Genomic DNA, 13,930 nt, shown 5'->3' with positions numbered 1-13,930 from the left:
TACTAATAAACCCAAATACAAACATTAGATAAATTGTGTGGCATTATATTTAACACCTAATTTTAAAGTATATTGTCTGCTTCCACTCATTTTACGAGAAATACTTTCTTTAATGTAAACTTACTTTTGTGAATTAATTCCGTCAATAGCTCGAATCATTCTTTCATTCAATTCTTCCTCAAATCTCCTTTTTTGTGACTTTGTTCTGTAACAGAAAAGGTAGTTGTCTGTCAATGTGTTGAATTAAATATTTTCTCACCCAAATGCAACATCATGGAATTTGGAGAAACCTCGGGACACCCATGTTGCTGAATACATGATGCACATGTTTTTTGGAAACTATGGGCCAGTTAGTCTGACTTCAGTGGTTGGTAAGATTTTAGAGTCCATTATAAAGGATGAGGTTACAGAGTACTTAGAAGTTCATGATAAAATAGGCTGAAGTCAGCATGGTTTTGGGAGGAGCAAATCTTGCCTGACAAATCTGCTGGAATTTTTTGAAGAAGTAAATAGCAGAACAGACAAAGGATAGTCAGTGGATATTGTTTATCTAAATTTTCAGAAAGACTTTGATAAAGTGCCACATGTGAGGCAGCTAAGGAAGATTAGCGCCCATGCTATCAAAAGGCAAATACTTGCATGGATAGCAGGTTGGCTGGATGGCAGAAGACAAAGAGTGGCAATAATGGGGGATTTTTTTGATTGGCTGCCAGTGACTAGCAGAGTTACGCAGGGGTCAATGCTGGGCCCGTTACTCTTCATGTTTTATATTAATGATTTGGATGAGGGGATCGAAGGCTTAGTGGCCAAGTTTGCAGATGATGCAAAATAGGTGGAGGGGAATTCTGCAGAAGGCCTTGGACAGGTTGGGAGAGTGGGCAGAGAAGTGGCAGATGGAATATAAGTGTGGAGTCATGCATTTTGGTAGTGGGGATAAAGGCATATATTATTTCTAAATGGGGAGAATATCCAGAAATCGGAGGTGCAAAGGGACTTGGGAGTGTTGGTGCAGGATTCCCAAAAGGTTCATCTGCAAGTCGAATCGGCAAGTCGAAGGTAACCGCAATGCTAGCATTTTTTTTCAAGAGGGCTAGAATACAAAAACAGGGATGAAATGCCGAGATTCTATAAAGCAATGGTCAGGCTGCATTTAGAGTATTGTGAGCAATTTTGGGTAGCATATTTGAGGAAGAATGTGTTGGCTCTGGAGAAGGTCCAGAGGACGTTTACAAGAATGATCCCAAGAATGAGTGGGTTAACATATGACGAGCATTTGACGACACTGGGCCTGTATTCGCTGGAGTTTAGAAGGATGAGGGGCGGCCTCATTGAGACTTACCAAATAGTGAAAGACTTGGATAGAGTGGATGTGGAGAGGATGTTTCCATTAGTGGGAGAGTCTAGCACCAGTGTCATAGCCTCAAGGGACATTCCTTTAGGAAGGAGAAGAGGGTGAATTTATTTAGTCGGAGGGTGGTGAATCTGTGGAATTCTTTCCACATAAAGCTATGGAGGGCATCAATAGATATTTTTAAGGTAGACTCAGAAAGATTCTTGATTAGTATGGGTGTCAAGAGTTATGGGGAGAAGGCAGGAGAATGGGGATGAGAGGGAAAGATAGAGCAGTCATGAGGACCCGGTGGACCATGGTCTGGAAGGTGGAGCGTGCTGACGTTCGTCCCCCGAAGACCAGGGACCGGGAGGATGGAGCCGGCTGTGATGACGGACTTGACAGGAGAGGAGCGAGGCTTGTGGGAGAGGAGAGGGAACTGGGGTGGAACCTACAACGCCCACAAGGTTGGCTGCACGAAGCGCCCCTGGAGAACAAAGCTGGACAGGCGAGGAGAGAATGTTGGTTGATGGTCGACAAATAAAGGCGACCACTGGAGGCCCGCAGTAGCCTGGGGCTTTCCTGAATCAGGTACAACATAGCAACTGGAGCATGGAAGACTTGAAAAATGCAGCAAAACAAGGCACCCAGATGGGCTCAGTAGATTATTTCTGTAGAATTGCTAATCGGGGATGGTATTGTGATGCGCTACTGCACTTTGTAAGAAATAAATTTTACTGTGTGTTTGTACGGAATAAAGTACCATTGAACTAAATTGCTGGTGAAGCTAATGATTAATAAGATGTGCAGGATACTAATTAATCAATACTAACCTTTCTGTACATCGATGGAAACGGTATTGAACCATAGGCATATCCTGCAAAAGTAGAATAACATTTGATTGCTATTTCCTGGATCAAATTGAACAAAGTTAAGAAAACACACCTCCACAAAAACTGGAGTGCATCCTTAATTGGTTTGCTAAATGGGTTCTGTTATCCGTTAATCCCAAATCAGTCAAGTCACCAAAAATGGCAAATTTGGGAAAATTTGGCTTTAAAAACTTTAGACCCAAACTATGACCTGTGTGATTCCTGTCAAGCAACTCCCTGCAAGACTCGCGGCTGCTGAGCCTTTTACTGCGGGGAATCATGGAAAGGTTGTCCATGTCTTAAAAAAGTCATTCCATTGTGAGCACAGTGGTCATGAAACACCAGCAAAGATCCAACAGTCATGTAACAAACATATGGAGTTTTAATAACATTGACAGCCAGACAATTTGTGGCCTTTCGACAATAGACAAAAGGTGCAAGAGGTTGGCTGATCAGTCACAATCAGTACCCCGTTCCTGCCTTCTCCCCATATCCCTTGAAAGCATCCAAAGAATTGGCCTCCACTGCCCTCTGAGGCAGAGAATTCCACAGATTCACAACTCTCTGGGTGAAAAAGTTTTTCCTCATGTCCGTTCTAAATGGACTACCCCACATTGGAAACATAGAAACATAGAAAATAGGTGCAGGAGTAGGCCATTCGGCCCTTCGAGCATGGCTGATCATCCAACTCAGTATCCTGTATCTGCCTTCTCTCCATACCCCCTGATCCCTTTAGCCACAAGGCCCACATCTAACTCCCTCTTAAATATAGCCAATGAACTGGCCTCAACTACCTTCTGCGGCAGAGAATTCCAGAGATTCACCACTCTCTGTTTGAAAAAAGTTTTCCTCATCTCGGTCCTAAAAGATTTTCCCCTTATCCTTAAACTGTGACCCCTTGTTCTGGACTTCCCCAACATCGGGAACAATCTTCCTGCATCTAGCCTGTCCAACCGCTTAAGAATTTTGTACGTTTATATAAGATGCCCCCTCAATCTTCTAAATTCTAGCGAGTACAAACCGAGTCTATCTTCATATGAAAGTCCTGACATCCCAGGAATCAGTCTGGTGAACCTTTTCTGTACTCCCTCTATGGCAAGAATGTCTTTCCTCAGATTAGGAGACCAAAACTGTACGCAATACTCCAGGTGTGGTCTCACCAAGACCCTGTACAACTCCAGTAGAACCTCCCTGCTCCTATACTCAAATCCTTTTGCTATGAATGCTAACATACCATTCGCCTTCTTCACTGCCTGCTGCACCTGCATGCCTACTTTTAATGACTGGTGTACCATGACACCCAGGTCTCGTTGCATCTCCCCCTTTCCTAATCGGCTACCATTCAGATAATAATCTACTTTCCTGTTTTTGCCACCAAAGTGGATAACCTCACATTTATCCACATTATACTGCATCTGCCATGCATTTGCCCACTCACCCAGCCTATCCAAGTCACCTTGCAGCCTCCTAGCATCCCCCTCACAGCTAACACTGCCCCCCAGCTTTGTGTCATCCGCAAACTTGGAGATGTTGCATTCAATTCCCTCGTCCAAATCATTAATATATATCGTAAATAGCTGGGGTCCCAGAACTGAGCCTTGCGGTACCCCACTAGTCACTGCCTGCCATTGTGAAAAGGACCCATTTACTCCTACTCTTTGCTTCCTGTCTGCCAACCAGTTCTCTATCCACATTAATACTGAACCCTCAATACCATGTGCTTTAAGTTTGTATACTAATCTCTTATGTGGGACCTTGTCGAAAGCCTTGTGAAAGTCCAGATATAACACATCCACTGGTTCTCCCTTATCCATTCAACTAGTTACATCCTCGAAAAATTCTATAAGATTCGTCAGACATGATTTACCCTTCATAAATCCATGCTGACTTTGTCCAATGATTTCACCACTTTCCAAATGTGCTGCTATCTCATCTTTAATAACTGATTCTAGCAGTTTCCCCACTACCGACGTTAGACTAACTGGTCTGTAATTCCCCGTTTTCTCTCTCCCTCCCTTTTTAAAAAGTGGTGTTACATTAGCTACCCTCCAATCCTCAGGAACTACTCCAGAATCTAAAGAGTTTTGAAAAATTAACACTAATGCATCCACTATTTCTGGGGCTACTTCCTTGAGTACTCTGGGATGCAACCTATCTGGCCCTGGGGATTTATCGGCCTTTAATCCATTCAATTTACCTAACACCACTTCCCAGCTAACCTGGATTTCACTCAGTTCCTCCATCTCATTTGACCCCCGGTCCCCTGCTATTTCCGGCAGATTTTTTATGTCTTCCTTTGTGAAGACAGAACCAAAGTAGTTGTTCAATTGGTCTGCCATGTCCTTGTTTCCCATGATCAATTCACCCGTTTCTGACTGCAAGGGGCCTACATTTGTTTTAACTAATCTTTTTCTCTTCACATATCTATAAAACTTTTGCAGTCAGTTTTTATGTTCCCTGCCAGTTTTCTTTCATAATCTATTTTCCCTTTCCTAATTAAGCCCTTTGTCCTCCTCTGCTGGTCTCTGAATTTCTCCCAGTCCTCTGGTAGGCTGTTTTTTCTGGCTAATTTGTACGCTTCATCTTTTGTTTTGATACTATCCCTGATTTCCCTTGTTATCCACAGATGCTCTACCTTCTCTGATGTATTGTTTTGACAAACTGGGATGAACAATTGTTGTAGTTCATCCATGCAGTCTTTAAATGCCTTCCATTGCATATCCACCGTCAACCCATTAAGCCATTAAGAATCAATCGCCAGTCTATCTTGGCCAATTCCTGTCTCACACCCTCAAAGTTACCTTTCTTTAAGTTCAGGACCCTTGTTTCTGAATTAATGATGTCACTCTCCATCCTAATGAAGAACTCAACCATATTATGGTCACTCTTGCCCAAGGGGCCACGCACAACAAGACTGCTAACTAACCCTTCCTCATTACTCAATACCCAGTCTAGAATAGCCTGCTCTCTCGTTGGTTCCTCTACATGTTGGTTTAGAAAACTATCCTGCATACATTCCATGAAATCCTCTTCCTCAGCACCCTTGCCAATTTGATTCACCCAATCTATATGTAGATTGAAGTCACCCATTATAACTGTTTTACCTTTGTTGCACGCATTTCTAATTTCCTGTATGATGCCATCCCCAACTCCACTACAACTGTTAGGTGGCCTGTACACAACTCCCACTAGCGTTTTCTGCCCCTTAGTGTTTCGCAGCTCTACCCATATCGATTCCACATCCTCAAAGCTAATGTCCTTCCTTTCTATTGCGTTAATCTGCTCTCTAACCAGCAACGCTACCCCACCTCCTTTCCCTTTCTGTCTATCCCTCCTGAATATTGAATATCCCTGGATGTTCAGCTCCCAGCCTTGGTCACCCTGGAGCCATGTCTCTGTGATCCCAACTATATCATAGTCATTAATTGCTATCTGCACGTTCAATTCATCCACCTTATTACGAATGCTCCTTGCATTGAGACACAAAGCCTTCAGGCTTGTTTTTACAACACTCTTACCCCTTATAAAATTATGCTGAAAAGTGGCCCTTTTTGATTTTTGCCCTGGATTTGCCGGCCTGCCACTTTTACTTTTCACCTTGCTACCTATTGCTTCTACCCTCATTTTACACCCCTCTGTCTCTACGCTCACACATTTAAGAATCCCTTTCCCTTTAACTCCATCCTCCACTATCCCATTCGACACCCCACCCCCCTTATTCAGTTTAAAACCACCCGTGTAGCAGTGGCAAACCTGCCTGCCAGAATGTTAACACCTGTTAAGATGCAATCCGTCCCTTTTGTACAGTTCCCCCTTACCCCAAAACAGATCCCAGTGATCTAAGAAACTAAATCCCTGCCCCGTGCACCAGTTCCTCAGCCACCCGTTCAGGTCCCGTATCTCCCTGTTCCTGCTCTCGCCAGCACGAGGAACTGGAAGCAAACTGGAGATAACAACCCTGGAGGTCCTGCTTTTCAGCATTTTTCCGAGCTCTCTAAAGTCACGCTGCGGAATATTCATCCCCTTCTTTCCGACATCGTTTGTGCCGACATGCACTACCACTTCCGGATGTTCACCTTCGCCCTTGAGGATTTTCTGCACTCTGTCCGTGACATCCTGGATCCTGGCACCATGAAGGCAGCACACCATTCTCGCATCCCGTCTGTTGCCGCAGAAACCCCTGTCCGTACCTCTCCCAATGGAGTCTCCCACTAGAATGGCGTTGCCTGCCTTAGGCCTTTTTGATTTCGGCTCAACAGCCCTATTCGCATCGCAAGCCAGTCCGCCGCTCAGTGTAAACACGTCTTCTGTCCCGACAGCTTCTAAGTGGGTGAACCTGTTCACAAGAGGTACAACACCCGGGGACGTTGGCATTCCATGCTTTCCTCCCTTTCTCACTGTCTCCCACCTTCTTAAACTGTGTCCCCTGGTTCTGGGCTCCCCCAACATCGGGAACATGTTTCCTGCCTCTATCATGTGCAATCCCTTAATAATCTTATATGTTTCAATAAGATTCCCTCTCATTCTTCTAAAGTCCAGTGTTTACAAGCCCAATCGCTCCATTCTTTCAACATTTGACAGTCCTGCCATCCCGGGAATTAACCTTGTGCCTTTGATGGGTGGCATTTAATTCACATTTCCTTGCAGGCGTGCAATGAGCTTTGAGCCTTTTTTATTTGGAATTAAAAATAAAATTTGTGCCCCAATTTCTATCAGTAGCTCAGCATGGACATTGTGCATATTGATGATGTTATCCTGTGTGCAAATGATGATTGATGAATGTCAGCTGCACCTGAATAAAAATTCCAGAAAGGTGTAACTTTTATCAGAAATGGATTTTTTGCACAATTTGTCAATAAAAATGAATGCACTCCAGCTGTACTCCAGTTCTTAGGTGCCATTTTATGGGGACATAATTTATACGAATGAGCATTCCTTTCTCAGTCTTGAACTGAATGCTATGATTAAATATTTATGGGGACTGCAAACTTGGTGTCTAATGTAGTTTCATTCTTTTATCATGCTATTAAATAATGTTCCCAAGCACATTAATGACGAGGCTGGTGTCCTGGTGCCTGGCACGTCCATCTACTATTAACACATTAGACTTAATTCCCAATGATGGAAGCTGCCAAAACTTCCATTCTGGAATCTACAAATGCTCTTAAATTGTACGGATGTCAGCAAATAAAACTCTAAACTTCCTATAACCTTTATTTCTTCCATCATTAGTTTGCAAAGCTATTTTTTCAAACACTTTAGTTGCTGTTGTAGTTCTGACTATTTATTCAGGATTGGGCCCTATCATAATTGTAGGACAGAGCCCAAATTGAGAGACAATGACAAACAATAGCCCCACTCAATTCTACTTCTCATGCTGAGCTGGGATTCTCAGTCTGACGGATTTCTTTATTTAGCAGCAATCATTGTTGGGAGTAGACCTGAATTCACCATTACTTTGTTCATTCATTTCCTTATTTTCAAAGTTAGATTTTAATCACCATATCACACCCCACATTCAATGTTATGCATTAAATGGGAAGATAATTTGCTGTGAAGTTCTTCTCCAACCACCCCTGTAGCATCTTAGACAAAATCATACATTTATTTTGTGTGTGAAATTCTTAATTTCCAACTCAGATCCCATTGGTTCACAATGCTACACGAAGAGCAGCCCCCCCTTCCCTCTATTCATCTAATTACCGGTTGTGCTTTATCCTGCCTCTCCTCTTTTCCAGCTTTCTTTCCCTCCTCCCCTCTCCCTACTACACTCAGTCTGCAGAAGGGTCCCAGCCCAAAACATCACCTATCCATGTTCTCCAGAGATGCTGCCTGACCCGCCGTGTTACTCCAGCACTTTGTATCCTTTTTTGTAAATCAGCATCTGCAGTTCTTTATTTCCACATGAAGAGTAGTTTTCTGTTGCTCCACAGCTTTTATAGTTTTCTGTTACCAGTTTGCTCACAATTGTTTCATCTAATATTATTTATAGTGATCCAGATGAGAGACAGGATCATTGAAGTTTGTAATTGTGTGATTATCATGGGATACAAAATGCACATCATGGAATGGCACACAAAGTTCCCAAAATATCACATAGACTAAAAAACACCTTTAGTTTGTAAATTATTCTATTTGTTTAAATGAAGCTCTGTACTTAAAGGAAATCCAACACTTTCTAACCATCAATCTCAGAGGGCAGCTGGAGGAAATGCTAATCAATATACCTTCCTGATCAATGAGCATCTTATCTCTCCTGTACTCTCTGTTCCACCATGGCTAAACTTTGTCAGCCCTTTTAATTGGGAATTGCTCCACATTGCTTCACTTCTTCACCTCCTACCTGGTTCCAGTTGTATATTGACTTAATACTCAAAGTGACCATGTGGCCTACATGAAGTAACCTGCAACCTGCAGGAAGAAATCAGTGAACTGGATAGACAGGCAGAAAAAAGTCAAATGGAATTCGATTGGAAGAAGTGCTTTCAGGAGGGGCATATAGCAAAAGGCAACACACAATCTATGGGGAGAAACTGAGAAGAAAAAAACGGTGTGCATAACCACAGATTCTTGAATTCAGTAAAGCAAGCAGATAAGATGGTTGATGGGATTTTTATATATATAAATTTTATTTATGGGCGCCTTTCAAGAGTCTCAAGGACACCTTACAAAAATTTAGCAGGTAGAGGAAAAACATGTAAGGGGAATGAAATAAATAGTAGAGACATGACTAGTAGACAAAGTAAAGACAGAATTCAATTCAAAACACAATATGAGGCAATTAATGCACAGATGAAAAGGGACGGCACGTGGGGCTAAGGACAGGCAGAGGTGAAGAGATGGGTCTTGAGGCAGGACTGGAAGATGGTGAGGGACACGGAATTGCGGATCAGTTGGGGAGGGAGTTCCAGAGCCTGGGAGCTGCCCTGGAGAAGGCTTTGTCCCCAAAACTGCGGAGGTTGGACTTGTGGCTGGAGAGGAGACCGGCTGATGTGGATCTGAGGGACCGTGAGGGTTGGTAGGGGGAGAGGAGGTCAGTGAGATATGGGGGGGCCAGATGGTGGAGGGCTTTGTAGGTGAGGACCAGGATTTTGTAGGTGATTCGGTGGGAGATGGGAAGCCACTGAAGTTGTTTGAGGACTGGAGTGATGTGATGCCAGGATTTGGTGTGGGTGATGAGTCGGGCGGCTGCGTTCTGGACCAGTTGGAGTCGGTTGATGTAGGTGGAGCTGATGCCAAGGAGAAGTGAGTTACAATAGTCCAGTCGGGAGGAGATGAAGGCATGGATGAGTCTTTCAGCAGCGGGAGGTGTGAGAGAGGGTCTGAGTTTGGCGATGTTGCGGAGATGAAAGAAGGAGGTTTTAATGACATGGCGGATGTGAGGCTCAAGGGAGAGGGTGGAATCAAAGATCACGCCAAGGTTGCAGGCCTGGGGAGATGGAGAGACAGTGGTGCCGTCGATGGTAAGAGTGGGGTTATTGATTTTGCTGAGTGTGGCTTTGGAGCTGATGAGGAGGAATTCTGTCTTATCGCTGTTGAGTTTGAGGAAGTTATGTTGCATCCAGGTTTTTATAGCTGACAAACAGGATTTGATGGGGGGGGGGGGGGGGGGGGGGGGGGGGGTTGTGGGGGGATTTGGTGCCGAGGTAGATCTGGGTGTCATCGGCGTAACAGTGGAAGTCCAGGTTGAAGTGGCGGAGTATCTGACCAAGGGGGAGGATGTAGATGATGAAGATTCTATGCCCTTGCTGGCAAGGGCATAGAATACAAGAGCAGGAAAGTCCCTATAGATATCTAAATGGATCGTTATACTCTCAATCCTATATACTGTCTAAACTTTAAAGGTAGAGGAGTTACAGTGGCTTGCAAAAGTATTCATACCCCTTGAACTTTTCCACATTTTGTCACGTTACAACCACAAATGTAAATGTATTTTATTGGGATTTTATGTGATGGACCAACACAAAGTGGCGCAGAATTGTGAAATGGAAGGAAAATGATACATGGTTTTCAAATTTTTTTACAAATAAAAAACTGAAAAGTGTGGAGTGCAAAAGTATTCAGCCCCCTTTACTCTGATACCCCTAAATAAAATCCAGTGCAACCAATTGCCTTCAGAAGTCACCTAATTAGTAAATAGAGTCCACTTGTGTGTAATCTAATCTCAGTATAAATACAGCTGTTCTGTGAAGGCCTCAGAGGTTTGTTAGAGAACATTAGTGAACAAACAGCATCATGAAGCCCAAGAAACACACCAGACAGGTCAGGGATAAAGTTGTGGAGAAGTTTAAAGCAGGGTTAGGTTCTAAAAAAAATCCCAAGCTTTGAACATCTCACGGAGCACTGTTCAATCCATCATCCGAAAATGGAAAGAGTATGGCACAACTGCAAACCTACCAAGACATGGCCGTCCACCTAAACTGACAGGCCGGGCAAGGAGAGCATTGATCAGAGAAGCAGCCAAGAGGCCCATGGTAACTCTGGAGGAGCTGCAGAGATCCACAGCTCAGGTGGGAGAATCTGTCCACAGGACAACTATTAGTCGTGCACTCCACAAATCGGGCCTTTATGGAAGAGTGGCAAGAAGAAAGCCATTGTTGGAAAAAAAGCCATAAGAAGTCCCGTTTTCAGTTTGCCACAAGCCATGTGGGGGACACAGCAAACATGTGGAGGAAGGTGCTCTGGTCAGATGAGACCAAAATTGAAGTTTTTGGCCTAAATGCAAAATGCTATGTGTGGCGGAAAACTAACACTGCACATCACCCTGAACACACCATCCCCACTGTGAAACGTGGTGGTGGCAGCATCATGCTGTGGGGATGCTTTTCTTCAGCAGGGACAGGGAAGCTGGTCAGAGTTGATGGGAAGATGGATGGAGCCAAATACAGGGCAATCTTGGAAGAATACCTGTTAGAGTCTGCAAAAGACTTGAGACTGGGGCGGAGGTTCACCTTCCAGCAGGACAACGACCCTAAACATACAGCCAGAGCTACAATGGAATAGTTTAGATCAAAGCATATTCATGTGTTAGAATGGCCCAGTCAAAGTCCAGACCTAAATCCAATTGAGAATCTCTGTCAAGACTTCTTGGGCTTCATGATGCTGTTTGTTCACTAATGTTCTCTAACAAACCTCTGAGGCCTTCACAGAACAGCTGTATTTATACTGAGATTAGATTACACACAAGTGGACTCTATTTACTAATTAGGTGACTTTTGAAGGCAATTGGTTGCACTGGATTTTATTTAGGGGTATCAGAGTAAAGGGGGCTGAATGCTTTTGCACGCCACACTTTTCAGTTTTTTATTTGTAAAAAAATTTGAAAACCATGTTTTCCTTCCACTTCACAATTATGCGCCACTTTGTGTTGGTCTATCACATAAAATCCCAATAAAATACATTTACGTTTGTGGTTGTAACGTAACAAAATGTGGAAAAGTTCAAGGGGTATGAAAACTTTTGCAAGCCACTGTAGATTGCACTCTAAGGGCTAGTGGAATCAAGGGATATGGGGAGCAGTCAGGCATGGGTTATTGATTGGGGACGATCGGCCATGATCGCAATGAATGGCGGTGCTGGCTCAAAGGGCCGAATGGCCTCCTCTTGCACCTATTTTCTACGTTTCTAGGACAATTGAAGAAATATGTCAGTAAAAGCCCATCAATATAGTTTCCTAATAGATGAGCATGTATTCTACTCTCTGCACCACCATAGCGTCATGTCTAAACATTCCAGCCTCTAGCTCTGGAAACGCCCATAGAACTGTATAAAACCTTATAGTCCACAACCAGAGTAGGGCATACAGTTCTGATCACTGAATTAGAGGGAAGATGTGATGGAGTTTAGAGGCTAGATGTGAAATTTGCAAGGTTATTGCCAACATTGGAGAAACTTGGTTGTGGTTAAAAATAGGCTATGGCGGATTGTTTCCTTTAAAATAGAGAGGATTTGAGGGAATATTGTTTGAGGGAATTTGAGGGGGTTTGAGGGAATTGACTTATGTATATCATACATTCAAGATTGAACGAATCGAGAAATATACTTAACAGAGATGTTGGATTTAAGCAAAATTGCATTCGAAAGGAAAGGCACTGAAAAAAACACACTAAAAGATGAAACTATTGTTATTAATAGCACCTACATACAATAAACTGTAAAGTAATCTTTTAATCATGGATTCAGCAGCACCAATGTGGCTCAGGAGGGTTCTCTGAAGCTGAAGCGTCATTAAATACCTTCAACTACCCTTAACTAGCTCTGGATTTTTTGCTTTACAGTGGTTCAGATGAGAAACAGTATTTAAAATTAGGTGGATGACAAGGCTACAGGCAACAAACTCAGAATTGTAATTAGTCTAAAATTTCTCTTTTTTAGCTGGTGCGAATAAAATTGCCCAAATATTTTCCTCCTGTGATACAATTTTTATGATTTTATTGGTGATGCAGCTAACAATACTGCAAAGGTTAATGAAAATAGAAAAAGCTGTCATGCATCACATAGGGATATAAATGCATTCAAGTATTAACACAAGAAAAAATTTCTATTTAGGGTTGGCAATTTTGGGACAGTACATAGCAAGACCCTCAGTACTTTTAATATTTGTAAGTGTTCAGTGAAAGACTAAATGTTTGCTGATCTAAATCATTTTAATTATTGTCTGCTGACTTGTAAATATGTTTTCATTTTGTATTATTATGACAACAGCAGCTTTCACTCATAAAGATATCAATATTTTCTGGTATCAATTTTATGTAATGAAAACAATAATTTTAGGGCTACTAATGCTGTTGGAGGTTGCTTGCATTCTTCATTTCTTTAATTTTACAAAAGAAACATTTAAAATTCCCTTTGTGTGGCAGCAACCAAGTGTGTTTTAACAAACTTCTAACAATATGACAACTCCTCTTTCCTTCCCTGGTTTTTCCACATTATTAAAATGTAATCAAGATTTGCTGCTACACCATTATTCCATTGCTGTCACCCGGTTTAGAAACTGGGATATTATTCCAGAATCGCCAAATCACAATTGATACAAATACATCTATTGATGATTCTGAACACATCATCAGTGATGTAACCTGGGGTCATTGGGTGTTTCGGGTCTTTCAACATCAGACACCCTCGCCCAGGCAACCCAGCCGTGGTTGATCAGACCACGATTTGTGTTCAGGTGGCATTCGCTCCTCCCCATAGACCCTCATTCCTGATCCAGAGCCATCTCGAGGCCTTCTCCGCTGCCTCTGTGGTGTTCTAGATGGCTCTTCTCGTCGCCACTCCGTTGATGCCCAGTGCACTCAAGGCTTTGTAGAGCGATTGCCCTGCAAAACCTCTGCAGCCAACCTCGATGGACATACACCTTGCCTTCCAGCCCTGCTTGCGGCAGTCTATGGCCAGCTCTTCATACTTGGTCAACTTCCTCTCGTGGGCCTCCTCCAGACGGCCCTCCTACGGCACTGTCAGTTCCAACAAGACAATGTTTTTGGTGGCCTCTGCGTCCTGGAGGATATCTGGCCTCAGTGGTCGTGGCAATGTGCTGTGGGAACTTCAGCTGTTTCAGCAGGTCTACAGAAAGCTTCCAGTCCTGCGCAGTTGCCAGGATTCCTGACGGAATCTCAGCTTCTCAGAATTCAGCCTTCTACCATTTAATTGGGACTATTGCTATAACTGCAGCTACAAATTATAGACTGCAGAGTTATCATTTACTGTAAAGGAGGCATTCGCAGCACGA

General features: G+C 43.1%; 1 protein-coding gene across 1 annotated transcript in view; it reads right to left on the bottom strand.

Moving 5' to 3' along the window:
• Positions 1 to 13,930, bottom strand: part of LOC129711549 (adenylate cyclase type 2-like) — a 262,852-nt gene that overhangs the window by 99,149 nt on the left and 149,773 nt on the right. Inside the window, 2 exon segments of the mRNA XM_055659237.1 lie at positions 125 to 205; positions 2,164 to 2,207. Coding sequence (XP_055515212.1) covers positions 125 to 205; positions 2,164 to 2,207 — 125 coding nt within the window.

The sequence above is a fragment of the Leucoraja erinacea genome, chromosome 2, assembly GCF_028641065.1.
Source record: "Leucoraja erinacea ecotype New England chromosome 2, Leri_hhj_1, whole genome shotgun sequence".
In the NCBI taxonomy this organism is placed as follows: domain Eukaryota; kingdom Metazoa; phylum Chordata; class Chondrichthyes; order Rajiformes; family Rajidae; genus Leucoraja; species Leucoraja erinaceus.
Note: the sequence above shows the minus strand (reverse complement) of the source record. Positions and strands in the feature narration are given on the sequence as shown.